Consider the following 27,591-nt stretch of genomic DNA (forward strand, 5'->3'; position numbering starts at 1 on the left):
AGGCAGCTGTCACTTCCTCTCAACAAATTGAAAAAAAAGAAAACAAAACCCAAAAGGCAACGTGTGATAATCAACGAAAATTTAAAATCACGTGCAAAATAAAGTAAAATTAATTTTCATTTTCTCGTTAATTGAATTTTTTTATTTTTTCTTTTCTTTTTCCTTCTTTTTTTTCTTACCACACACGCGATTCAGTGACAGGAGGAAAAGTCATCAGCCAATAGAGGGTGGGACCTTCCAAACGGGGAATTTACACGAATCGTTTGCAATCATTTTTTTCGACGTGTGTTAATTTCGAGAATAAAAAAAGAAAGAAGAAGGGGGTGTACATTTCACAATGTACTCGTGTATTGTTATTGCAATTTAAGAGGCCCTGACAAAGGGTGTGGTGTAATTTTGGAGAACACATTCATCACGCGCCTGAAAGCGCGATTTTCAATGCAGACCTTACGGAGAAAGAACAGTCCCTGCAAGTGTGAGTAGACGAATAAAAAAAATATTCTCTAAATCAATTTTACTAATTATTCTCGTCATAACTTTCTAAAACCTTTTTGCAAATTTACAGCTTTTTGAGAGTCAAAATAAAGCCAAAATATTTTTGAAAATAATTTCTAAATTCTGCTAAATTCTTCAGAAATTCACTAATAAAAAAAAAATCTCCCCTTGAGGGTAGCGAAAGGGTTAATTTTATTTTTTTCTCTATACAGAAAGTAGAAAATAAGATTTTCAGTATTTTTGATTTCGAATAATAAATTTGTTTGTTTTTATCACCGAATTTTTATACTTCAAGGAAAGTAAAAAAAAAAAGAATCAAAAATGAATAATTCTGAAAAGAATTGTTAATTTAGTTGAAATTAATAATAGAAAATTGGAATATTTGGAATAATTGAAAAAATTCAAGAGTGGAATTCCCTTTTTGTAAAAATTGAAACTAAAAATTATTATACAATCAGAGAGAGGGATGACTCATAGAGGAAAGAAAATCGTGTCAGATCGTGCAATTTGTGATTGTATAGTACTGATAAGAAATTTATGGAATTTAATGATTATTTCAGCGAACGTTTGAATGTTATCATTGCCTTTTTTTCAATTATTCAGTGGTTTATTGGTGGTGAGGAAAAAAAAGGTGTAATTGTATTATTTATAAGAGAGAAAAGAAAAAAAAATACGCATAAGAGTAGAAGGATTATAGATGAGCATTTATAGGGGTTGATTTTGTTTTGGTCTGTTTTACCCTCCAAGTGGTGCGTTAATATCGGGGGTTGAAAATAGAGTGCACCACTTTTACTTCCTAGAGGGTGAAAGAGGTGATATTTTAGTGAAACTTGCGTCTGTTTTTGCCACGTTCGAGGAATAACACTAAAAAAACAAACAAATGTATCAATAAATATATACAATACATCTTATACTATCGACAATTCCCAGTAATTATTCAGTTATTCAATTGAATAACTAATTAATTTTAATTTTAATTAATTTTTTAATTTTAATTGAATTCATTTAATTTTAAAAATCTTGTATTTATTAAATAGTTATTTAAAATTTCACACAAAATTTCAATTACTTAATATTTTAACTATTAAATATTTGAATTACTAAATATTTCAATTATAAAAGAATTTAATAATAAATATTCCAATTATTAAATATTTCAATTGCTAAATATTTCAATTATAAAAGAATTTAATTACAAAAGATTTCAGCTATTAAATATTTTAATTACTATAAATAATCCAATTATAAAAAAAAATTAATTATAAAAGATTTCAATTATTAAATATTTCAATTACTACAAATAAAACAATTATATTAAAAAATTTAATTCTAAAAGATTTCAATTATTGAATATTTTAATTATTTAACATTTCAATTATAAAAGACTAGCAAATATTACGCGCAAAACGTGGTTTTTCTTTTATTATTATTTGTATGCAAATTTCAAATTTTTCTATTATCAAATATCAATACTTCAATTTTTGAATGATTTCAAATTAAAAATTAAAAAAAAAGTTCATTTAGTAACTAATTATTGTTATTTGTGATTTTCGAAAATTTTTTTTTTTAATTTCTATATTATAATTTAATTTTTCACAAAAATTTGAATAAAATTCTTCGCAAGAAGTCAATTATTTTCAATTTTCAATATATTTTTAACTAAATTCCTGGAAAAAATTTTAAGTTTCTTTAAATTAATTAAAGTACTTTCAAAATTTTTAATGATTCAATTATTTACATAAATAATAAAATTTTTTCCGAGAATTCCATTTTTTTTGTAAATATAATAAAATTCTTAGCATGAATTCAATTCAATATTTGATAAAAAAAATTATTATTGTCAGCAGTTCTATTACTTTGAAAAATTATAATAAAATTCTTCGTCTTAATTAAATATTTTTAAAAGTTTTAATGACATTCTTTGCAAGAGTTCAATTATTTAAAAACATTTTATTAATCATCAAAATAAATTCATCAGAATTTTATTAATCATCAGAATTAATTCTAATAAATAATAACATTCTTTGGAAAAATTAAATTAATTTTGCTAAATAATATAAAATTCTTTGCAGAAAATCAATTATTTTCAAAAATAGTTCAATTCTTCGCAGACGTAAAATTTTTTTTTTAAACTTGTAATAAAATTCGTCACTAGAATTCAATTATTTTCAATAAATTTTCTTGATAGAATTCAATTATTTTTAAAAACTTTAGTATTTAAAAATTTTGATAAAATTCTTTACAAGAATTCAATTATTTTCTTCTAAACAATTAAATTTACATTTTTTAAAATTTTTATTATTTTTGTGTGTATTATTCTTAATTTATTTATTTTCATTTAATAATAAACTGCTTTGCAGAAACTGAATTATTTTCAATACAATTTTCGTGAACTTCTTTGAAAGAATTCAATTAGTCTCAAATTTGAATAACATTATTTATTGATTAGAATTTAATTATTTTCCAAACTTTTAATGAAATTCTTCAAAATAATTCAATTTTTTTCAAAATACAATTTTAAAAAAATTTCTCGATAGAATTCAATTATTTTTAAACATGCTGAATTAAATTTCTTGAAAAAATTCAATTATTTTAAAAAAAAATGTTGATACAATATTCTTTAGAAGAATTCAATTAATTTCAGTACAATTAATAATTTCTTTAGTTTCAAAAAAATTCTTTAAAAGAATCTAATTAATATTTTCAAAAGTTTCTAACAAAATTCTTCGAAACAATTCAATTCTTGTTAAAGATTTGAATAAAATAAAATTTAATTCTATGCAAAAATTAAATTATTTTAGATTCTAAATTTTTAAAGTTGAACAAAAATTACATAGATAAAAATTACCTAAATAATTATACGAATTGAACTAAGGCAAAAGGATGAGAAATTTTTTTATGAAAATTCTAATATTTTTTTCCCTCTGCAGCGTATTTGTATATGTGATTTAAAAATTGGTAATTGTCTTTTTCAAAAATGAATAAAGCAAACGTTGAAAATCATAACAAGTGCGAGAGTAAAGATTGTCTCGGAGCATCTGGTGCAAAAACCTGAAAATGAAGAACGAATAAGTGTAAAGAATCTTACATTAGTAAAAAAGAAGGGGATGGAAGAGTTACCCCCGCAGCATTTTTCAAGTGCCGACAGTTGGTGCACTCAACTTTCAAGCAGCTATGGGCGCAATCACACAAATGTAATTTACGACTGGGTTATTAATAGCAAAAAAAAAAAAAAAAAAAGAATGAAAGAAAGTAAAAGAGTGTTTTAAAAGCCACCACTCTCATTATCAAGAAACATAATAATAACCTGTATAATTGTAACAACTATTGTCATAAAAATTCCCTTTGCTTCCTCCCTCGATCTCTTTATCATCGCATTTTCTTTCTCTTTTCATCAATTTTTGTTAATAACTTTTGTTGGAGTTTTAATTTTACAGTCAAAAAATAAAATATTTGCTAACTCTTTTCTTTTTAATTACAAAATGAATTTATCACTCGGTGGTATTAAATAATTTTAATGATATCGAATTTTTTCGATTTATTTTCAAAAATTGAGACACTTTTGACTTTTCTTTTAAATATTGCAACATTTTTAGTACAAAATGAAACTTATTTTAATTTTTATAGTCCCAAAAAAAGTCAAATCATTCAAAAATTATTTTTGAACTATATTTTCTAATTAAATTTTTGAATTATACAATTTACAAAATTTTGAATAATTGAAGTTTGTGTAAAATTTAATTGAAAATAATTGATTTTTTCGAATTATTACAATTTTTGAACAACAACTTTTGAAGAATTTCAATTGCAAAGTTTGAAAATAATTCGAAATTTCGAAAATTGTTTTATTACAATTTTTCAAAAAATGAAACAGTTTTTTTAAATTCTACAAAAATTTGTTTAAGAAATTCAATTATTTTTCGTAAAATTACATTAGAATATTTTTAAGAAACTAATTGAATTGAAACAATTTTTTGAAGATAGTTATTGTTTGCTTTTTTGTTTCCTAACTTTTCAAATAATTTTTCTTTTTAAATAATTAATTAATTAGTTAATTACTTGATAAATAAATTTTGTTTTAACTTTGAATCTGAAATTAATCAAAAATTCAAGTTGGTATTTGAAAATAAATAAAATTTTGTAATTATTTTTGAAAATAATTAAACTCTTGTAAAGAATTTTGTTGAAAGTTTTGAAAATAATTGAATTAAAAAATAACAGTTTTATTGTTTTTCTTTCAAAACAAAAAAATTATTTCCGAAAATTCTATGTTTTCCAAAAAGAAAATGAAGAAGAGGTTTTTTTTTTAACAAAAATTGGAAGAGAAAAAGGAAAAAAAGAAACTTCTTCACCTTTCTCTTATGAACTTGAAAAATTAATATTCCTTCTCATCACGATAATAATTGGTGTCGAAAAATCAAAAAATTTCAAAAAACGAAAAAACGAAGAGTTTTGCTTCAACAAAAATCGTTGTAAGTCATATATATATACGACGGAGAAAAAAGAACTTGAACGTGTGTATGTTAATTATTCGAATACAAGGGAAAACAAGATTTCCTTGTCGGTTATTGGTTTGATCGTAGAAATGAAATTGATCGTGAATTTGCGGTGTATATGACCATTCGGGTTTGTTCGACCAGATGTAAATTGATCCACCCTGTGAACGACTTAATTCGTTTGGACCTATCATTGTTAGAGAGAGAGAGCGAGACAACCCCCACGAAGCATAAATTCGATTTGATTCACGTGTGTTACGTGATTGCATTTCGTATCAACTTGCCCATGATATACCATGGACCACGTAGGGTGACATATCGTCACAATACAATAAGATTTTCAACCAAGTTGCCCACACTCGCACACTCACAATCACTTTAGGACGAAAAATGAATTTACTCTATATGCTGGTTCGATAACAGGTTTCCAAGGCGAACCGAGTTCAAGTGACACCAGCTGTTTGATTGATTTTATTCAAGAATGAACTTGAAAAAATTTTATAAACGAAACACAAATTATATTATTCTCTCAATTACGACCAAAGAGAAGATAGACGAGAAACATTTCTTTTTCACAGATTCAAATATTTCAATTTTCGAAATTTAATTTTTTCTTTTGTGTAAATAATTGAATTCTTTAAAGAATTTTATTAAAGGTTTTGAAAATTATTGAATTTTTGCGAAGAATTTTATTGTAAATTTTTTAAAATAACTGAATTTCAACGACGATTTTTATTATATTTATGAAAATAAAAAATGAATTTAATTCTTTAGAAGAATTTTAATATTTGAAGAAAAATTCAATTCCAGCGGATGGGAGAATCCAATTATTTTCAATTTCAATACATTTTAAACTAAATTCCTGCAAAAAAAATTTAATTTACTTCGAAACAATAAAATTATTTTCAAAATTTTTAATAAAATTTTTTGGATAAATTCAATTATTTTCAAAATTATTCTAAATGAATTCCTCGGAAAGATTTATTTATTTTCAAAAATTTTAATAACTTTCAATGCAAGAATTCAATTATTTTCATAAATTCATAAATTTTCTCAAAGAATTCTTTGGGGAAAATTCATTTTTTTTAAGTACAATAGAATTCTTCGCATGAATTCATGACCAAAAAAAAAGAGACGAGAAACATTTCTTTTCCACAGATTAAAATATTTAATTTCCAAATATTTCAATTTTCAAAAATTAATTTTTTCTTTTGCGTAAATAATTGAATTCTTTGAGGAATTTTATTAAAGGTTTTGAAAATAATTGAATTTTTTGCGAAGAATTTTATTGTAAATATTTAAAAATAACTGAATTTCAACGAAGATTTTTATTATACCTATATTTATGAAAATAATTTAATTCTTTGGAAGAATTTTAATAAAATTTGAAGAAAAATTCAATTTCAGCGAAAAATTCAATTATTTTCAATTTCAAAACATTTTAAACTAAATTCTTCAAATTCCTCGGAGAAATTTACTTATTTTCAAAAATATCAATAATTTTCAATACAAGAATTCAATTATTTACGTAAATAATAAAATTCATTACGAGAATTCAATATTCTGTTCATGAATAGTAAAACTCTTAACAGGAATTCATTTAAATCTTTGTAAAAAAAATTATTATTGTCAGCAATTCAATTATTTTTATAAATTTTAATAAAGTTCTCGACAAAAATTCAATTATTTTCATAATGTATATTAAAATTCTTAAAAAAAAATTCAATTTTCTTTTATAAAAATTTTTATAATATTCTTTAAAAAAATTCCATGATTTTCATTAAAATTTTGATCAAATTTCTGGAAAGAATTTAAATATTTTCAAAAATTTTAATAATTTTCAATGTAAAAATTCAATTATTATCATAAATAATAAAATTCTTTTCGAGAATTCAATTCTTTTCACGAAAAGCAAAATTCTTATCAGGAATTCAATTATTTACAAAAATAGTAAAATTCTTCGCAGAGATTAATTTTTTTTAAAACTAGAATTCAATTATTTTCAATAAAATTTTTTTGATGAAATTTAATTATTTGTAAAAAGTTTTAGTACAATTCCTTGAAATTATTTTGATTGTATTAAAAAAAATTTGATAAAATTTGTTTATTGGAATTTTATTATTTTCAAAAATTCTAATGAAATTCTATAAAACGATTCAATTATTTTTAAAATTATCTTGTGAGAATTCAATTCTTACAAATTCAATCCAAATTTTGATCAAATTTCCGGAAAGAATTTAAATATTTTCAATGTAAAAATTCAATTATTATCATAAATAATAAAATTCTTCTCGAGAATTCAATTCTTTTCACGAAAAGCAAAATTCTTATAAGGAATCCAATTATTTTCAATAATTTTAGTAAAATTCTTCGCAGAAATTAAATTTATTTCAAATCTAGTATTCAATTATTTTCAATAAAATTTCTTGAAATTATTCTAATTGTATTAAAAAATTTTGATTAAATTTTTTAGAAAAATTTAATTCCTTGAAAGAATTTAAATTTTCGCAAATTTTAATAAAATTTGTTTATTAGAATTATATTGTTTTCAAAAATTCTAATGAAATTCTTCAAAACAATTCAATTATTTTTAAAATAATCTTGTAAGAATTCAATTATTTGCATAAATAATAAAATTCCTACCGTGAATTCGATTTTTTAACAAAGAGCAAAATTCTTATCAGGATTACAATTATTTTTTAAAATTTTAGTGAAATTCTTCGCAGAGATTAATTTTATTATTTATGAAAAGATTGAATTATTTTTAAGAATTTTCTTAAAATTTTTGAAAATAATTGAATTTTTTCGAGGAACTTAATTATGAATAATATAATAATTTTGAAAATTAATTTTAATATATGGAATATTTAAAATATTTAATTTTTAATTTAAATATTTAAAATATGTAACGTTTAAAATGACCCAGAATGCAGCAATGAAATAATTATAAATTAAAATTTAAGATTGAAATTAAGAAAAAAAAAAAAAATTTGGATATTTTTCAGTTAAAAATGAGCCGACGAGATTTTTGGGCGAGGGTGTGTCGTTCAAGGCAAAGTTGATTGGAATATTAGAAGTGTCGGAAGCACGCGGGGATCGAATGTGTCAGGCTGCATTGGCTGATTTAAAAATGGCAATTCGAGCCGCTGGTGAACATAAACAACGAATCACTGTCCAAATTAGCATCGATGGTCTACGATTACGCGACGAAAAGACTGGAGTAATTATATTTCTCTCTGAAACACTTTTATCATATACATTAAAGAATAAAATAACTAATGCAATTGAAATTATTTCAGGACTGTCAGTACCACCATCCAGTGCACAAAATATCTTTCATTGCTCAAGATATGAGCGATTCCAGAGCTTTTGGATACATTTTTGGATCTCCCGACATGGGACACAGATTTTTTGGTATCAAAACCGACAAAGCTGCAAGTCAGGTAAATAAATATATAATTTTTTTTTTTGTTTCCTTATATATTAAGTCAACTCTCGATAATTAAGCTTTTGATTAATTGAATTTAATTCAGGTTCAACTTTTTGATAATACATAATTGTTTTGAAAAGCAATTTCGGTTTAAATTTTAAAAAATATTTCAAGAATTGCAAGAATTGTTGTTCTAATTTGAATTCAATTTCAAAAGTTTTTACATTGAAAGCTATTTTTAAATTTTAATTCCTGTTAGACAAATAAATAACAATAAGTATTAAAATATTTATCTAACAAAAATGAATTAAATTTAAAAAATTTTATTTAGAAATTGTGAAAAATGTAAAAAATAGTAATTAAAATTGTTTGAAAACAGTTGAATTCCCGGAAATAATTTTAAAAACTTGAAAAAATTGGAAATTTTCTAAAATTTCATCACAATAAATTTTCTATTTTACAGAATTTTAATTTCTTATTTTAAAAATTTTTTTAAAAATATTATTAAGTATTTTTCTGAAGAATAACAGTTTTTAAATATTTGTTTAACAAAAATTATTTAAGTTTTGAATAAATTAATTTAGAGAGTTTGAAAAAAATTAGTCTTTTCAAAAATAGTATAATTAAATTTTTTTTTGAAGAATTGAAACAATTAAAAGTTTTTGTCAAATTTCATTGAAATAAATTTTATATTTATACTAGGTATAGTTAAAAATTAATGCAAAAAGAAATAAAAATCACGATAATTTGAATATTTTCTACATCCCTTGAGATTCAATAATTTATCAATAGTCGACTGTAGTTATTTTTTTACGTTTAATTAATTTAATTAATTTAATTAATTTAATTTAAATTTTTTAAATTGTGATTTAAATTTATTTAAATTTTTTAATTGCTTCGAATTTTTTCTGTATAAATTCAGACTTAGTGATAATAGTTTGTTGTGTGCGTATATACTTTAGTCCTTTAAATTTTTAAATAGAATAGAAAATTAATGTAAATAGATTGAAAACTTGTTGAATTATTGTGTCAATTTGTGGGTGGAGAATAATTTCCTTTGTGCAAGGCGCAAAATTATATTTGCCCAAGTCTAGAGGACGAACAAGAGTTTCAAAATGATACTGACATAGAACCGATGGCTATTCTAATTCTGTATATAGGCGTGTGTAAATAATTGCGTTACTTTGTCGGTTTATTGCAATTAACTCCCTTCGATTACTGTTGTAAGTTTCGGGATTATGTACGCTTGGTTTGACTCCCTTTTTTGAAAGTGGATTTTCTATAGGTACATCATGTATATCACACCCCGTCTCGTAGTTCTTAAAATTCAAATCAACCTCAATTTCACTCTTCACCGACAAATTTATATACCCTTCTTTTTCATCTTTTATAAACAAATTTCCTTAAAAATGCGATTCTTTTTTCAATTTTAATTTCAATTTCGAAAATTTCCAGTTGTAATCACAATTACATTTTCAATTCAAATAATTGCAGTCACAACTATATTTAAAATTCTAATCATAATTGCAGACTTCGCACTCGATAATTAATTTTAAAAAAGTTGCAAAAAGTAGCTTTCAAACTAAAAAAAAAAATAGTAAAAATGTAACTATCGAAAAATTAAACTTGACGACAAAAAAATTCGCTTTAGAAACTTCACAAAGCTGACAAAAATTCTATTCTATTTTTTATTTTCCTGACTTTTTCCTAAAAAAATATTTATTTATTCCTTTTTATCCTGCCAAGAAATTGAATTCCTGCAACGAATTTTATTATTCATGAAAGAATTTAAATATTTACTAAAATAATTGAATTCCTGCGAAGAATTATATAAAATTTTTTAAATAATTCTTGTCTTTCGACTATAGAAAACTAATTTTATATAAATTCTAATTTAAATAATTGAATTCCTGGGAAATTCTAATTATTCATGAAAATAATTGAATTTTTACGAAGATTTTATTCCAAATAATTTTTTAAATAATTGAATTCTGTTAAGAAATTTTATGAAAACTGTAGATATTGAAATTCATTAAATTGAAAAAATGTTTTTAAAAATAATTAAATTTATCCAAAGAATTCTGTTAAATTTTTTCACAATAATAATTGAATATGTCTGTGTCGCATTTTATTAAATTTTTTTGAAAATAATTGAATTTCTAAGAAGCATTTTATTATTTATGAAAATAATTAAGAATTCTTGAGAACTATTTTATTAGAATTTTTTTAAATAATTGCATTTTCAAGAAAAAATTTATTAATTTCGAAAATAATTGAATTTCTAAAAAGAATTTAATTATTTATGAAAATAATTCAATTTTGCAGAGAATTTTATTAAAATGCCTCAAAATAATTGAATTTTTGGGAATAATTTTGTTATTTTATCGACATACTTGAATTCTTTGGAAGAATTTTATATCTAAAAGAATAATTGAATTATTTCAAAAAAATGTAATTAAAATTGCATTTAAAATAATTGAAATGTTGCCATGAATTTTATTATTTATAAAAATAATTAAATAGTTGCTAAGAATTTTATAAAAATGTTTAAAAGAATTGAATTTTTATGAAAAATTTTGTTTATTTTTGAAAAATAATTGAATTTTGCAAAGAATTTTATTAAAATACCTGAAAATTATTTATGTAAATTGTTGAATTCTTGGGGAGAATTTTATTAAAATTTAAAAGAATAATTGAATTATTTCAAAAGAATGTAATTAAAATTGTATTTTCTGTGAAAAATTCAAAAATTTTTCTAAATAATTGAATTCATCCAAAGAATTTAAAAAAAAGCCTTTTTTTAAATAATTGATTATTTAGAGGCATTGAAATTAAATTTTTAAGAATAATTACATTTTTCGAGCAATTCCTGTAAAATTATATTAAAAATAATTGAAATCCTGCAATGAATTTTATTATTTATGGAAATAATTGAATAGTTGCTAAGAATTTTATTAAAATGTTTAAAAGAATTGAATTTGTGTAAAAATTTTGTTATTTTTGAAAATAATTGAATTTTTCACAAGAATTTTTTAAACATTGTTTTAAATAATTAATTTTTTTCGAAATATAATAAATATTATGAAAATTTTATTTAAAATAATTGAATTCTTGTGGAAAATTTTATGTGTAAAAATAATTGAATTTTTCGTTTAACTAATTTAAAATAGTATTAAAAATAATTGAAATTCTTCGATGAGTTTTATTATTTATGCAAATAATTGATTTCTTGCTTAGAATTTTATCAAAAATTTTTTTAAGTAATTGAATTTTCATGAAAAATGTTATTATTAGTGAAAGTAATTGAATTATTGGGAAGAATTGTATATGTTTTAGTAGATGAGTGCGAAGCCTGTGATTGTAATAATAATTACAATTACTATTTAAATAATACAACGACGAAAAAAGAAAAAATTCCCAAAGAATTAATATTTTTGACACAGGTCGTAATTGCAATGAGGGATCTTTTTCAAGTGGTTTTTGAACTTAAGAAGAAAGAAATCGAACTAGCAAAGCAGCATATTGAACAAACCACAATAAAGTTTCACCCAAGTGGGATTTTTGTAGAGCCATCGCCAGATACAAAGGTACGTGAGTCGTTTATGCTTTAAGCTTTTTTTTTTTGTTCTTTTTTTTCTACATAATTTTAGCCTTCGAAATTCGTATTTTAAAACCTGCAGAAGTAGAGTCGATGCTAACAAAGAGAGAGTGAGAGAAAGAGAGAGAGAGAGAGAGAATGAGAACTTTTGAGTATGAAGAGGTCGTTCAAAATGTACGTCACAAATTTTAAGCTACTTTTCTTTCACCATTTTCAATCCTTTATCATTAATATCTAATCTTAACTACAAACATTAAAGGAACTTCATGACTTTCGAGATTTTAAATATAATTTTTTTCAATTTTGAAATTTTTTCTAAATTTTTCCAAAGTTTATAAAACAAATATTCGAATAGATAAAAAGAGGAAAATTATTTCAGTCACGAAGTTCGATTCATTTTATCAAAAAATACATTACACTTTCAGATTATAGTGATATATTTGGATTCAAAGAAGAAAAATCTCATCTTTCGCAGTAGTTTTTTTTTTTAAATTCCATTTAGTAATAGAAGTGACGTGATTGTTAAACGACCTCTCAAGTTAGAAATTCAAGAAGAAAGCAAACACCATTTTTTATTATTTCAATTCGGTTCGTTTTCTAATTGTTTTTTTCTTTTTGTTGGGAAAATAATATTAATATTATTATTATTAAAATCTCAGAATAAATATAAAATGAGATATTCGTTTTTAAGAAAAAAAAAAAAGAGATCGTTTTTTGGAATCTTTATCGTGAAAGACGCAAAAAAGTGTCTGCTACTTCTTGTGTAGGGTGCGGCAGGTAGCGAGACTTCTCACCATCGGACAATATCCGAAGTCGAGAAATCTATTGGGAAAAAGCACGAGTCACAAAGTGGAGTGGTTGCCGATCTTTTGGACCTACAGTTTGAACTGAACTCGTTACAGCAGGGCATTCGACAAATGGACAAGATAACGCCGGACAATCCAAGGCCAACTGAGGATCCATTCGATGCCGATCCCTTTGGGGATTCCTTCGCCAACATGAAAGTAATTACAAAATTATTCAAAACTATATATAGAAATTTTACTGTCAAAAATTCATTTCAATAATTCAATTTCATATTATTATGAAGGTTGCCACGAAAATTTAATTTTGATTTTTCCCTGATTTCTAAACAAAATTTTAAATTTTTTCCCTGGACCTAAAGAATATTTTGATTCACTCAAAAAATATATTAGATACTCAAAAAAATGTTCGAATACATTTATTTACGAATTTCTTTAATTAGAAAATATATTGTTACTGTGAATTCTTCAAAATTATTTTCATCATTTCAATTCAATTATTATTTCCTAGAACTTTTAACTAAAAAATTAAATTTAACTGATTAAAATTAAATTTTTTTACGAAATTTCGATTATTCGGAAATTCTGCAATTAAATATATCTATTTGAAAGTAAAAGCTTGAAATAATTTCAAAAGAAATTGAATTAAATTTTTTCAAAAAAAATTAATTCTACGCAGAATTGTTAGTTAAAAGTATGAAAAATTCAAATTTTCAAAGATTTTAATTTAAAACATTTTCAAAATTCAATTATTTTTAAAAATTCACGCTATATTGCTTTTAATATTCAATTATTATCAAAAATTTTAACTGAAATTCATTTTTAAACCAATTTTAATTACAAAAATTCTACTAGAATTCAATTATTTGAATGAAGAAGTAAATAATTTTCTTGAATAATTTAATGTTTCTTAAAATTAAAATCTTATAAAGAATTTTATTAACAACTTTTGAAAATAATTGATTTCTTTTAAGGAATTTTATTAAAAATTTACTGAAATTTATTGAATTCTTTTAAAGAATTTTATCACAATTTTTGAAAATAATTGAAAACTTTTGAAGAATTTTATTAAAATTTTTAAAAATAATTGAATTCTTTAGAAAAATGTTACTAAAATTAATTAAATTTCCCAGACAAATTTTATTATTTAATTAATTTTTTGCTAAGAATTTAATTAAAATTTTGCCAGAATAATTTAATTGCTCCGAAGAAAATTAAAATTCTTTTATTGGAATTTTTAAAAATAATTGAATTTTTGTAAAAGATTTAAAGAATAATTTAAGACAGTAATTAAATTCATGTGAAGAATTTCATTACATTGTGTTTAAATAATTGAAATTTTGCCAAGAATTTTATTAAAATTTTTTGAAAATATTTGAATTCTCGAGAAGAATTTTGCCATCTATTTATAAAGACAATTTAATTCTTGAAGAGAATTAAAAAAAAATTTTTTTTTTAAACAATTTAATTAATAGCAAAGTATTATATTACTTTTCAAAATAATTGAATTCTTGTGATGAATTTTGATATTTATCAAAATAATTGAATTTTGGAAAAGAATTTTGCTATTTATAAAAATATATTTGAATTCTTGAGATTTTCGTTAAAATTTTTGAAAATAATTGAATTTTTATTATGATTATTGTTATTTATGAAAATAATTGAATTTTGCGAAGAATCTTATTAAAATTCCTAAAAATAATTGAATTTCTGGAAATAATTTTGTTATTTATTAAGATAATTGGGTTAAAACTTTTGAAAAATTCTTTTGAAAAATTATTCGAATTTGTGGTAATTTAATTATTTGCAAGGCAAACGAAAATGACACAAAAATTCAGAATTTTCTTATGAATTCTAAAAATTTAATTTTTTTCCAGTACTTTTTATAAAAATCCCTTTATTTTTCCTAATTTCCCTGATCAATTATACTGTCCCTGATTTTTTTCCTTAATCCCCTGATTTGACGCAAAAATTTAATTCTTTTCAATAAAATTTTAATAAACTTCCATAAAAGAATTTAATTATTGAAAAAAAAGATTTTTCAAAATTCTCTACAGAAATTTAAGGTATTTAAGGTAATTATTGAATTCCTAGGTGAAGGACAATGTTCAACCAATTCTACCGCCGCCGCCATCTTCTAAAAAAAGTCATCTCGATCGACAGCAATCTGTTCAGCAAACTTCAACTTCCTCTTCATCTAGTCCAGTTACAACTGTAACTAGCAAGAGTCCACCTCCCTATGGATCAACCCATTGGTTCGATAAGGAAACCGAGGATCTATTCACGGATGGAGAACTTTCTAATTTGTCGCGAAATCTCACGTACGATAAGGACAAGGACAGTGTAAGTTTCATAATTAATTTGTCCAACAATTCTAATTTACTAATTAGTAATTTTTCATTAATTTATACTTTAGGGTTACCACAAAACAATTTCCTATTTCTCCAATTTTTTAAAATTATTTTCGGGAATTTAATTTTCAAAAAATTTTAATTACGAATTTTTAAGAACCAATTTCATTTTCCCTAATTTGTGGCAATTCTGTATTTTTAATTTCATTTTCAGTTCCATTTTTACTTTGCTTCTTGAAATTTCTTTCCTCTAGTTGCTCAATTGCAGAAAGAAAAATTGTTTCAGGACTCGAGTACACCGCGAAGTTATTATAAAATTCAACAGGTCGATGTCTTCACGGAACTCGATCCTCTGGGAACGGGTTCAAAGAAGCCTTATGTCGACAAAAAAGACTTTTTCCAACATTTAAAAAATCCCCCGAAAAAAGTTCTCAAAGATTTAGCGACAACAAGTTCAAGTGACACATTCCCAGCCGATTTCAAAATGTCAAACATCAACGAACCTATAGAACCAGTCAAAGTTCAAAATTCATCATCAAATTCCGACAATTACGATGACAATAGTTTTGCAAATTTCGAAAAATTCAACGAAGAAGAAACAAGTCCCAGAACAAGTTCCCCATTACTGAAGAAAGAAACATCGCCTAGAAATAATTATCAACCACTTTCAGTTTCCCTTCCACCCGAAGAGGAACGACAACAAAAAAATTTCCCCTCCACGTCAATTCTCACAAAAATGGATCGCGACTCCACTGAATCAACACAAGGTTTAATAAAACTTCCAAGTCCAAGAAAATATTTACAATATTCCCGAAAAGACTATGGAATGGACAGTAGAACTCAATCGATGGACAAATCATTTCCAATCGATTTTTCAGGCGCTGATTCACCGGCTTCTCCTTTAAAATCCTGTTCGTCGGAGGCATCGAGGTTATCGAATTCCAGTGTCGAGATGGATGTTCCCGAACCTCCGCCTCGAGGTTCGGGGAGTATTTTAATAAATCCTCCGCCACTCCCACCGAAGAAGCAAAGTTCCCGAGGAGTCATCAAACCCCCACCGCGTCCCCCTTACAGCGAGGGACATTTTCACTACGATTTTCTCGAGCGCGAAGAAGCCTCACCATCGCCGACCCGAAAGGAGCGGAAAAGTCCCACCAAGAGTCGTTTCGACGACAATTTCAGTCCCCCAATGCCACAATTACCAAAAAGATCCGAACAATCAACACTCTCCGATTCGAGTTTCGAGGATTCGTTCAGTTCCATAATTCCCCCATCGCTATCGACTCTATTCCAAACAACCAGCGGGAGTCAAGCAAATTCCCCCAATAATGATGATAATGTCAAAAAAGGAAAACCCCCGCTTTACATCACTCTCAGTCAGTTGACCTCCTCAAATCTCAGCGAATTAGCCAACAGTCTCAATATGAGTATCGACCAATTGACAAATTTAACTCTTCAACAACTCACTGAATGTCTCGCCGATTTATCGGTCAAGGAGGCGAAGAACCAAAAGATCCCGACGCCGGTCTCGGAGAAACCATCAAAGACGACTAAAATGGTCGAGACTGCTTTCATTTCCGAACCGCTGTTCAAGGCCACTTTCGAGCAGGACTCTTTCGACAGTACTTTCGACAAGTACGCAGTTTTTCGGGAATTACTCCAAACGGATCAGGAGAAGAACGGAAATTCTTCGATCGACACTGAAATTAGTGACGAATTAAAGCAGGACGATGCAATCGATATTCTGAAACTGAAAAATCTTACTGTTAAATTACCGCCTGTGGGAGGTGAGAGAAAAGGACCCGAAACTCCAGAGGATGAGGTTCGATTTTCAGAGAGTGAAGCATTTCGTGCGGAGAAGAAACTTTCGAGGGATTCGTCGAGGGATAGTGAGGAGGGTACCGAGTGGGGCAACGAACAAGCTTTCGAAAAAGGAACCGAAAGAAGCACCGTAAGATGGACCGAAAGATGGACCGGAAAAAACACCGAAAAAGGCACCGAAAGAGGCATCGAAAGAGGAACCGAAAAAGGCACCGAAAGAGGAATCGAAAAAGTTACCGAAAGAGGAATCGAAAAAGGCACCGAAAGAGTAAACGAAAAAGGTACCGAAAGAAACAACGAGAGGGGAACCGAAAGAGAAACCGAAAGAGGAACCGAAAAAAGCACCGAGAGAGATGTTACGTCCCAAAAAGATGGTAAATAATAATACTTGCATTAATTTAATTAAATATTAAATTTAATTAAGTAAATTTTTGTTTTGAGCCTAGATTTTTATATCCAATAGTTTAGGGACACTTTCTTTGTTTTTTATTTCTTTGTTTAGTTCAATAGACGATGGATTTGTCAATTGGAATAAATTTGCTTCATTCCTCTTATGAAAGTAGAAAACCTTTCCTGAATAAGGAAAATTGATATTAAAGTATAAAAAGGAAATTAGAAAGAAAAGAACACAGAAAATTAAATTTTACTTATTATAAAAAATTAATAATCGAAAATTAAAGTTAAAAAACTGAACTTGGAAGCTTTTAACTAAAATTCTTCTTTAAATCAATTATTTTTAATAATTTTCGAAAAAGTTCTTTGACAATTTTCAAATCCATATTATTTCTTTACAATTTCAATTTTACGAAATTTTAATTATTAGTAAATTCTTCAATTAGAAATAAAAATTTCAAATAATATAAAAAAAATTCAATTAAACGTTTTCAAAAAAAAATTAATGTCAAAATTCAATTATTTTTAAAAATTCACGCTATATTGCTTTTAATATTCAATTATTATCTAAAATTTTTAATGAAATTCATTTTTAAATAAATTTTTTTTTATAAATTTCTAATACAATTCAATTATTTAAATATAAAAATAATTAAATTATTGATTAATTAAATGTTTTTCAAAATTTAATTCTCATAAAGAATTTTATAAATAAATTTTTAAATAATTGAATTCTTTTGACAAAATTTTAAAAAAAATTTAAGAATAATTACACTTTTCGAGGAATTTAATTAAAATTGAATTTCTGCGAAGAATTTTATTACTTTAAAAAAATCCGCAATTTAACTTATTTAAAAAAATGAATTGTATTGTTAATTAAAAAAATGAAAATTCAAATTTTCAAAAATTTTAATTTGAAACCTTTTCAAAATTCAATTATTTCTAAAAATTTACGCTATAATGCTTTTGATATTCAATTATTATCTAAAATTATAACTAAAATTAATTTTTAAATCAATTTTTATTAGAAAATTTTAATTTTTTTAATTCAATTATTTAAATACAAAAATAAATAATTTATTGAATAATTGAATGTTTCTGAAAATTGAATTTTCATAAAGAATTTTGTCAACAAATTATTAAATAATTGAATTCTTTTGACAAAAATTTAATAAAATTTTTAAGAATAATTACATTTTTCGAGGAATTCGATTAAAATTGTTTTAAAAATAATTGAAATTCTGTAATGAGTTTTATTATTTATGAAAATAATTGAATTCCTAAAAAGAATTTTATTATTTTTGAGAATAATTGAATCTTGGAAAAAGTCTATTATTTATGAAAATAATTGAATTTTGGGAAGAAATTTATAAAAAAAATTTAAACAATTGAATTCCTGTGAAATTTTTATTATTTTATAAAAACAATAGAAAGTTTGCGTACAATTTTATTAAAATTTTTTTTAAATAATTGAATTCTTTTGGAAAATTTGATTAAAATAGTAGATATTAAAAAACCATTAAATTTAGGAAAATTTTTAAAAATAATTGAACTTTTGCCAGGAATTGTATTAACATTTTTGAAAATAATTGAATTTCGGAGAATTTTATTATCTATAAAGATTAATTGTAATTTTTATGAGAATTTAAAAAAAATTTTGAACACAATTGAATTTCTGCAAAAAGTCAACTTATTACTTTTGAAAATAATTGAATTTCTGCAATCATTTGTAATTTCTCAAAATATCAATTTTTTTTAGTGTCTTTAACTAAAATTTTTCTATAAATCTATTATTATCAATAATTACTTAAACATATATTTAAAAATGTAACAAATTCAATTCTTTTCTACAAATTTTTATTTAAAATCGTTTTCAAATCAATTCTTATTAGAAAATTCTTCGAGAATTGAATAATTTAAATACAAAAAAAAAATAATTGATAGAATAGTAGATTATTTCTAAAATTTATTTCTCATAAAGAATTTAACAAAATTCTTGAAAACAATTGAATTGTTCGACGAATACAATCAAAATTGTATTGAAAATAATTGAAATCCAGCAAAGAATTTTTATAATTTGTGCAATAAATTGAATTTTTAGTTTATTAATTTTTTTTTAAATAATTAAATTCCTGTCGGAAAATTTATTATAATTTGTAAAAATAATTAAATTATGAAAATAATTGACGTTTCGCTGAATTTTTAAATTCTTTCAAGAAGTTTTATTTAAACACTGTTTCAAATAATTGAATTTCTTTTATGTATTTTATTATTTTTGAAAATAATTAAATCTCTTGAAAGAATTTTATTATTGATGAAAAGAATTGAATTCTTGCAATATCATTAAAACCTTTACAAATATTCAACTTCTTTCAAGAAATTTAATCAGAATTTTATTGGAAATCATTAAATTGTTTTAAAGATTATTATAAAAAATTGTTAATATATTATAAAAATAATTGAAGTTTTGCGAAGAATTTTATTAAAAATTTTTTTTTGAATAATTGAATTCTTTTAGAAAATTTTATGAAAACAGTAGATATTAAAGATCATTGAATTGAGGAAAATTTTTGAACATAATTGAATTGGAAATAATTGAATTTTTGCGAAGAATTTTATTACTTTTGAAAATAATTGAATTTCTGCAATTATTTGTAATTTTTCTAAAATTCTCCAAATTGAATAGTACAATTTACGAACTTTTCGTCATTTTCTCAATCAAATTACGGATCTTTTTTTCAAAAATACTGACTTTTACGGACTTCAAGCAAATTTGCGGCCCTTTACAGATTTTACGGACTTAGTAAAAAAAAAAAAAACTTAGATTTTGTTGAAAATAATTTTATGTAAACTATCGAAATTCTAAATATTTTAATTGCGACGTAATCGTTCCAGGACGATACAGAGACATCGTGAAAGACACCAATGAGGAAGAGCAGAGGGCGAGGTACGCCGAGAGAAACTTAGAAAACAAATTCGAAACGTCCGATAAGGAATCGTCGCCAAACGGAGGAAGCGGAGAAGGAAGCGGACCAGAGAATTTGGAAACCCCCGACAAAATCGAAATCAAACAGTCGACCTCGACATCGAGTGATAGGTACGCGGCCCTCAGGGAAATAATCGACTCCTCCGAGCAAGCACCCCTGGAAATCGAACTCGACTCAACGAATTACATCACTTCGCCCCTAAAAACCTCGGAGATCAAAATCTCCCCACCGGAATTCAAAAGATCGTCAAAATCACCGTCAGAATTTCGAAAATCCCCAGGGGAATTTAGACGATCATCGTCAGAGTTCAAAAAATCACCTACTGAATTCAAAAGACAAAAATCATCGTCTGAATTCAGAAAATCGCCTTCGGATTTTAAGAGGTCTTCGCCGATTAGAACAACGGAGATTAAGAGTAGAACGACGGAGGTTGTGTCGCCGACTAGAACCACAGAGGTGAGAGAGTCGTTGATTAGAACGACGGAGATTAAGGCTAGAACCACGGAGGGGAAAGGTAGAACAACGGAGGTTAAGGCCAGAACGACGGAGGTTGCAGCATCGCCGACTAGAGCGACGGAAGTGGACCTGATGAGCCTCTTCAGTGACACGCCGCCTAAACTACCGCCGAAGAATAATCCAAAGAAGGTGATGGACATTTTCGAGGAGATAAAAATGCTGAATGTCGAGACGCCGACACTGGTCAATAAAACAATGGCTTTCGAGGACATATTCTGTCCGCTCACGGAGACGAAGAATCCAAAAGAGAAGGACGAGGAGAATTGGGCGAAATTCGATTCTAATGTTGTGTTTTCAGAGAATCATGGTTCGGTGGGTGGGACGTCGCCTTGGTCGCCGGATGGAAAGGAATTTTATAAGGAGCCGCAGAGGCCGGCGCAAAGACACTCGGGGGAGAGTGATAATGAATGGAAGGACGAGGAGGAGAGTGAGGAGAGTAATGGAAGATATCGTGAGGGTTTCGGAAGGTATCCGATGTATCCGGGCTATGAAGAGGGTGGATACTATGAGGAAGGAGAGCAGGGCGATAAGGAGAGAGGAAGTTTTCGGGATAAAGTGGGAAAGAAGGTGAGAGGTGGGGGGGTGCCTTGGACTAAGCCGGGGCATAGAGTTCATGAGCAGCCGTGGCATGAGGATGCTCGATGGGAGGAGGAGAGGAAGAGGCATCTTCACAGGAAGATTCCCTATAAGGATGAGGAGGAGTATAAGGCGGCGTATTGGAAGTGCAGACACAAACAGAGGCCTTGGAATGGTGAGCGAGAGGGTTTTTGGCCACATGACGATCCTTATTATGGTGAGGAGCGGAATAAGAGAAGACTGATGCTGTGGAACGAGGAGCGAGACAGTAGGGAGAGATTTAGTAGTCAGGAGAGTATGGGTTATGAGGATGAGGAGAGATGGTCGAGACGGGAGTATGAGAGGAGGAGATGGGAGGCTGATGGGACATTCTGTAGGGGTATGTATGGGAAGCATGAACCTTATTATCCGAGGGAGGCGAGGCATTATGATTATCCACCGGCATGGGAGGAGGATTATGTTCCTGATCGGACGGATGATTCTCCAAGGTGAGCAATTTTCTCTGCAATCAAAATATACTATCAAAAATTGAGAAGAAATTTTATTTAGTAAAAATAATTGATTTTTTTATTTTTAGAAAATGAGTGCGAAGCTTCAGGCTTCGCACTCATTTACTAAAACTAAAAAATTAATTATTTTTACTAAAACTAAAAAATCAATAATAAAATTAATAATCAATCAATTATTTTACTAATAAAATTTCTTATCAAGAATCCCATTATTTTTTTAAAAACTTATTTAAAATTCTCCGCGGAAAATTGAATAGTTTTCAATAAATTCAAATATAATACTTTATATTAAGAATTAAGAATTCAATTTTTTTTTAAATATTTACTAAAAAAATTTCTTCGCAAGAATTATTTTTTTAGTTACAAAATTCTTCAGAGGAATTTGAATATTTTCGAAAAAATTTAAATAAAGGTTTGAAAATAATTCAATTATTTTCAAACGTAATAAAATTCTTTACGAGAATTCAATTCTTTTCATCAAATCAAATTCATCAAATTCAATTATTTTCAATAATTTGAAAAAAAAATTCAATATTAAGAATTCAATTACTTTTAGAAATAATAAAATTTATTCTTGAAAGAATTTAAATATTTTCAAAACTTTTAATAGAATTCTTTGGAAAAAGTTACTAAAAAAAATTTTTTCGCAAGGATTCAATTATTTTTATTAATAATAAAATTCATTGTTTCACAAATAAAAAAAAATTCTTCAAAGGAATTTTCCGGCAGGAATTTAATTATTTAAAAGAATTAATAAACTAAAAATTCAATTATATGTATAAATAATAAAATCCTTTTGCTAAATTTCAATTATTTTCAATACAATTTTGTTTGTGTTCGTCGAAGAATTCAATTATTTTCGAAAATTTTGTTAAATTCTTTATGATAATTGAATTTTAGAAATAATCATTTCTACTATTATATCAATTATTTATTTTTGTATTTAAATTATTCTATTCTCAAAGACTTTTCTAATAGGAATTGGTTTAAAAATACCATTAAGTTAAAATTTTAGAAAAGAATTGAATTTGTTACATTTTTAAATAAATATTTCATAAATTATTAAAAATAATGTATTTATAGAAGAATTTTAATTAAAAACATTTTTAAAAAATTGAACTTTGGACAAGTTACAAATGATTGCAGAAATTCAATTATTTTCAAAAGTAATAAAATTCTTCGCAGAAATTCAATTATTTGCATAAATAATAATATTTTTCTCCGAAATTCAATTATTTACGAATTTTTTCTAAATTTCTTCTCAGTAATTCATTATTTTCATAAATAATAAAATTTTTCTCAAAATTTCAATTATTTTCAATAATTTTTAATAACATTCTTAGAAAAATTCAATTATTTTCATAAATAATAAAACTTATTGTAGAATTTCAATTATTTTTCATACAATTTTAATCGAATTTCTCGATAAATGTAATTATTCTTAAAATTTTCTTTTAAAGTCTTCTAAAGAATTCAATTATTTGCATAATTAAATTTTTCAAAAAATTTTTTTTACAATAATTCAATTATTTTCATAACGAATGAAACTCATGGCAGAATTTCAATTATTTTTAATACAATTTTAATCGAATTTCTTAATAAATGTAATTATTCTTAAAAATTGTTTTTAAATTCGTCTAAAGAATTCAATTATTTAAAATTGCCTTGATCAAATTTTTTTTGAGAATTCAGTTTTGAGAAACATTTAATTATTGAATAAATCATTTATTTTTGTATTTAAATTTTAAATAATTGAATTCTCGTGGAATTTTCTAATAAAAATTGATTTAAAAATTAATTTCAGTTTTAATTTTAGATAATAATTGAATATTTAAATCAATATAGCGTGAATTTTTAGAAATAATTGAATTTTGGAAAGGTTTCAAATTAAAATATTTGAAAATTTGAATTTTTAATACTTTTAACTAAAAATTCTGCGTAGAATTAATTTTTTTGAAAAATTGAATTGAATTTCTTTTGAAATTATTTCAAGTTTTTATTTTCTAATAGATATTTAATTGCAGAATTTCCGAATAATGGAAATTTCAATAAAAAATTGATTTGTAAACAAATGGACTTGAAAATTATCAAAGAACTTTGTCAAAAATTATTTAAAATAATTGAATTAAAGAAGAATTTTAGTTTTAAAAAATCTAGAAAATAATAATTGAATTGAAGTGATGAAAATAATTTTGAAGAAGTTACAGTAACAATATTCTTATAATATAAAATAGTGATTTTATTACTCGGTCATCTTTAATTATTAGAAAACAAGAAGAAATTGATTACTTTTGAAATATTGATTACTTTTGATTATTGAAAGTGATCAATTTCTTCTTGTTTTATAATAATATTCTCATAAGTTGTTGAATTTCAAAATGGTTTGAATTTAAAAACCTTTTTTCCTATGGAAAAAAATAATGATTAAATATTTATTTAAGAAAGAAGTTATTGATGTTTTCGCATAATTTTCTAATTAAAGAAATTCGTAAACAAATGTAATAGAAAATTTTTTTGAGCATCTAATTATTTTTAGAATGAATCAGAATATTCTTTAGGTTCAGAGAAGAAGGCAAAATTTGGTCTGGAAGTCAGGAAAAATCAAAATTAAATTTTTCTGACAGTCCTGCTTGAATAAAATTTCGAAAAAATTACTATTTCGAATTTTCTTTCAAATAAAATCATCTATTTTATGCCCTTGGTAGAAAAATAACTATTTTTCGTCTAACGAAACAATTGGTAGAAAAATAATTATTTTTCTTCTAGTGAAACAATTGGTAGAAAAATAACTATTTTTCTTCTAGTGAAACAATTGGTAGAAAAATAATAACTATTTTTCGTCTAACGAAACAATTCTTTGAATTTTTTTAGATACGCCTCACGAAAGAGACACTGGCCAAAAAGACCAAACAGTGCAAACGACGGACGAAATCAAGAAGTCTATTGTGCAGGACCACCAATATATTCAATGTCAAGGTCAGAGTGCAGCGACAATGATTCCGATCCATATCACAGACCTCACAGATCAAGAAGTCGCGACAGTTACTGGGGCAGTGATCAAGAATTCGACAGTTGGGGCGAGCGTCCCTATTGGTCAGAGGGTGCAGACGCAAAAAATGATTCATTCCACAAGAGGCGCATCAATAGGCACAGAACGCGAGTCCAAGCGATATTATCCCAAAATTCACCATTCGAGGACGACTTCACACAACCAATGGAACGCAGTGAGCCATCAGCCGATTCCCTGAACACTGAATCGCGAACACGCGTCGAAGTGAACATCAAAAAATCCCCAAGTCCAAAGAATGTGAAAGAACCTGGAAAACAAGGAAAAAATTACAAGTCATCAAGTTACTTTGAAGACGATCTCACACCAACAGCAAGTGCATCGAGCGATGCTTCCGATCGTCCAAGACTTTCGTCCGAACTCAAAGCAACACCCGAGGAATTACCATCGGACATTACAAAAGAAACAACAGACACATTTCCCAATGATGAAACAAATAGTAATAGGGACAGTTTTTTCAATGGCGATCAACGTTTCGACGACGATGCATTCACATTTCGTTCTGAATTAGAAGATCAAATATCCGAGGAGAAATCAACATTGAAGAATTCACGAACAAATAAATATACTAGTAACAAAATAAAGAGTGACCAATATATCAAAAAGTCTGAATCAGTCAACATTTTTGCACGTGAGAATGATCCATTTGACGACGACGAATTCTTCAACTGATCCAAGGCCTCGGGTTCTAAGAAAAGAACTGGATCTCCTCGAATAACATGGGATCAGAGCACTTGCATTTCTTATTCGCGTCAATCGCAAGGAACATAAGCGCGGTGTTTCCAAATTCGCGAAGAATATTTTTATATAATAACAATCGAGTATAATTATTATATAGAAAACAATTTTTTCTTTCCCCTAGAATTTCATTTTTTTTTTTTTTTAATAATATACGTATAATGTAGTGAAAAAGTGTTTAAAAAAAAAGAAAACCCAAAAAAAGAGAATAATTCTCAAACGACTGACGGGTTTTATTGTTTTATTTAACCAGCAGATACGCACTAACTTGTCATTGTGTGTACGGACCCTGGAACCAATTTCAAACATAAAGTTATTGCTTCCCTTGGAAAATTTCTACTGCAACTTGTTTGGAGCGACTCGCTAAATATTTTCCAAGAGGAAAAATTCAAAAAAACTTCAGGTGCTTATTTCTATTTTCAATTTTTGAGCTTTTCAGAAACAATTTTAAAATTACTTGACTAACTTTCTTTTTCACAAAGAATACTAATTTATTTATTTTTGTATTATTTATAGAAAAAAAAATTAATTTGAATTCTCTGTGGGAAATTCAATTATTTTCAAAAATTTAAATAAAATTCTTTATCAGAATTCAATTATTTTCAAAAATTTACGAAAAAATTTCTTTGCAAGAATTTAAATGTTTTCAAAAACTTACAAACAATTTCAAAAACTTAAATTCTTCACAAGGATTCAATTATTTTCATAAATAATATAATTGTTCACAAAGATTCAACTATTTTCAAAAAATATTATTTAAATTTATTTGACTCGGAAAGAATGATTTCTTCTCACATATATAAATTTCGACCGAGTGATAAATTCTACTTCATATATTTTCAAAAATATTAAAATTCTTAAGAAAAATTCATGACAATTCTTATAACATTCTTTAAAACAATTATTCAATGATTTTAGAAACATTTTGATTAAAATTCTTAAAAGAATTTAAATATTTTTAAAAGTTTTAATAGAATTCTTTGCAAGAATTCAATTATTTTCAAAAATTTACGAAATAAAAATTTTCGCAAGGATTCAATTATTTTCATTAATAATAATATTCTTTGCAAGAATACAATTATTTTCTTAATAAATCAAATTATTCACAGAAATTCATTTATTATAAGTATAATTTTAATAAAATTTTTTTTAGTAATTTAATTACTCAGTTTAATAAGTAAAAAAAATTCTTCAGAGTTATTCAATTATTTTTAGAAATTTTTACAAAATTTTTGTAATAATTCAATTATTTTTTCAAAAAATAAAAAATTCTTCACAATAATTCAATTCTTTTCATCAATAATAAATTTCTTTAAAGAAATTCGTTTATTTTATACATAGAATCCTAATAAAATTTTTTGTATGAATTCAATTACTTTTATTCAAAAATAAAAATAATTCTTTAGAGAAATTTAATTATTTTCAAAAATGTTTAAAAATTTTGTGTAAGAATGGAATTATTTTCAATACAATTTTACTCAAATTCAGAGAAATTGTTATATTCTTAATACAAAATTTTACTAAAATTATGAATAATTTTGTTACAAAATAATTGAATTCTTGAGAAGAATTTCATTAAATTTTTCTTTTAATATTTGAATTCTCTTCAAACAAGTTTTTTAAAAATTATATTGAAAATAATTAAATTTATGCGAAGAATTATATTCAAATTTTTATAAATAATTAAATTCTTTAAAGAAATTCAATTAAAATTGTATTAAAAATAATTGAATTTATGTGAAGAATTTTATCATCTATAGAAATAAATAAGTTCTTAAAAATAATTTTATTTAAATTTTTCAAAATAATTG

General features: G+C 25.1%; 1 protein-coding gene across 2 annotated transcripts; it reads left to right on the forward strand.

The window, feature by feature from the left end:
* Positions 1–26,238, forward strand: LOC122499547 (protein disabled). 2 transcript variants are annotated; one of them, XM_043607970.1, is made up of 9 exons: positions 1–475; positions 7,997–8,211; positions 8,291–8,434; positions 11,865–12,008; positions 12,787–13,023; positions 14,917–15,165; positions 15,460–17,368; positions 20,283–21,954; positions 24,847–26,238. In XM_043607970.1, the coding sequence occupies exons 1-9, from the start codon at positions 439–441 to the stop codon at positions 25,712–25,714; spliced, it is 5,475 nt and encodes a 1,824-aa protein (XP_043463905.1). In that variant the 5' UTR covers positions 1–438; the 3' UTR covers positions 25,715–26,238. The 2 variants fall into 2 exon arrangements, with proteins under 2 accessions (XP_043463905.1, XP_043463913.1); XM_043607978.1 differs by having other exon boundaries at positions 12,922–13,023.
* Positions 26,239–27,591: the final 1,353 nt, after the last annotated feature.

Source organism: Leptopilina heterotoma, unplaced genomic scaffold (assembly GCF_015476425.1).
Source record: "Leptopilina heterotoma isolate Lh14 unplaced genomic scaffold, ASM1547642v1 Lhet_101, whole genome shotgun sequence".
Classification (NCBI taxonomy): Eukaryota; Metazoa; Arthropoda; class Insecta; order Hymenoptera; family Figitidae; genus Leptopilina; species Leptopilina heterotoma.

What these genes read in the sequence shown, in the direction of transcription:
- LOC122499547 (XM_043607970.1), top strand. Translation starts at nt 439, where the DNA reads ATGCAGACCTTACGGAGAAAGAACAGTCCCTGCAAGT. An exon ending in CCGACAAAGCTGCAAGTCAG is followed by an intron (nt 8,435 to 11,864) that starts GTAAATAAATAT and finishes TTTTTGACACAG; the next exon opens with GTCGTAATTGCAATGAGGGA. An exon ending in ACGATAAGGACAAGGACAGT is followed by an intron (nt 15,166 to 15,459) that starts GTAAGTTTCATA and finishes AAATTGTTTCAG; the next exon opens with GACTCGAGTACACCGCGAAG.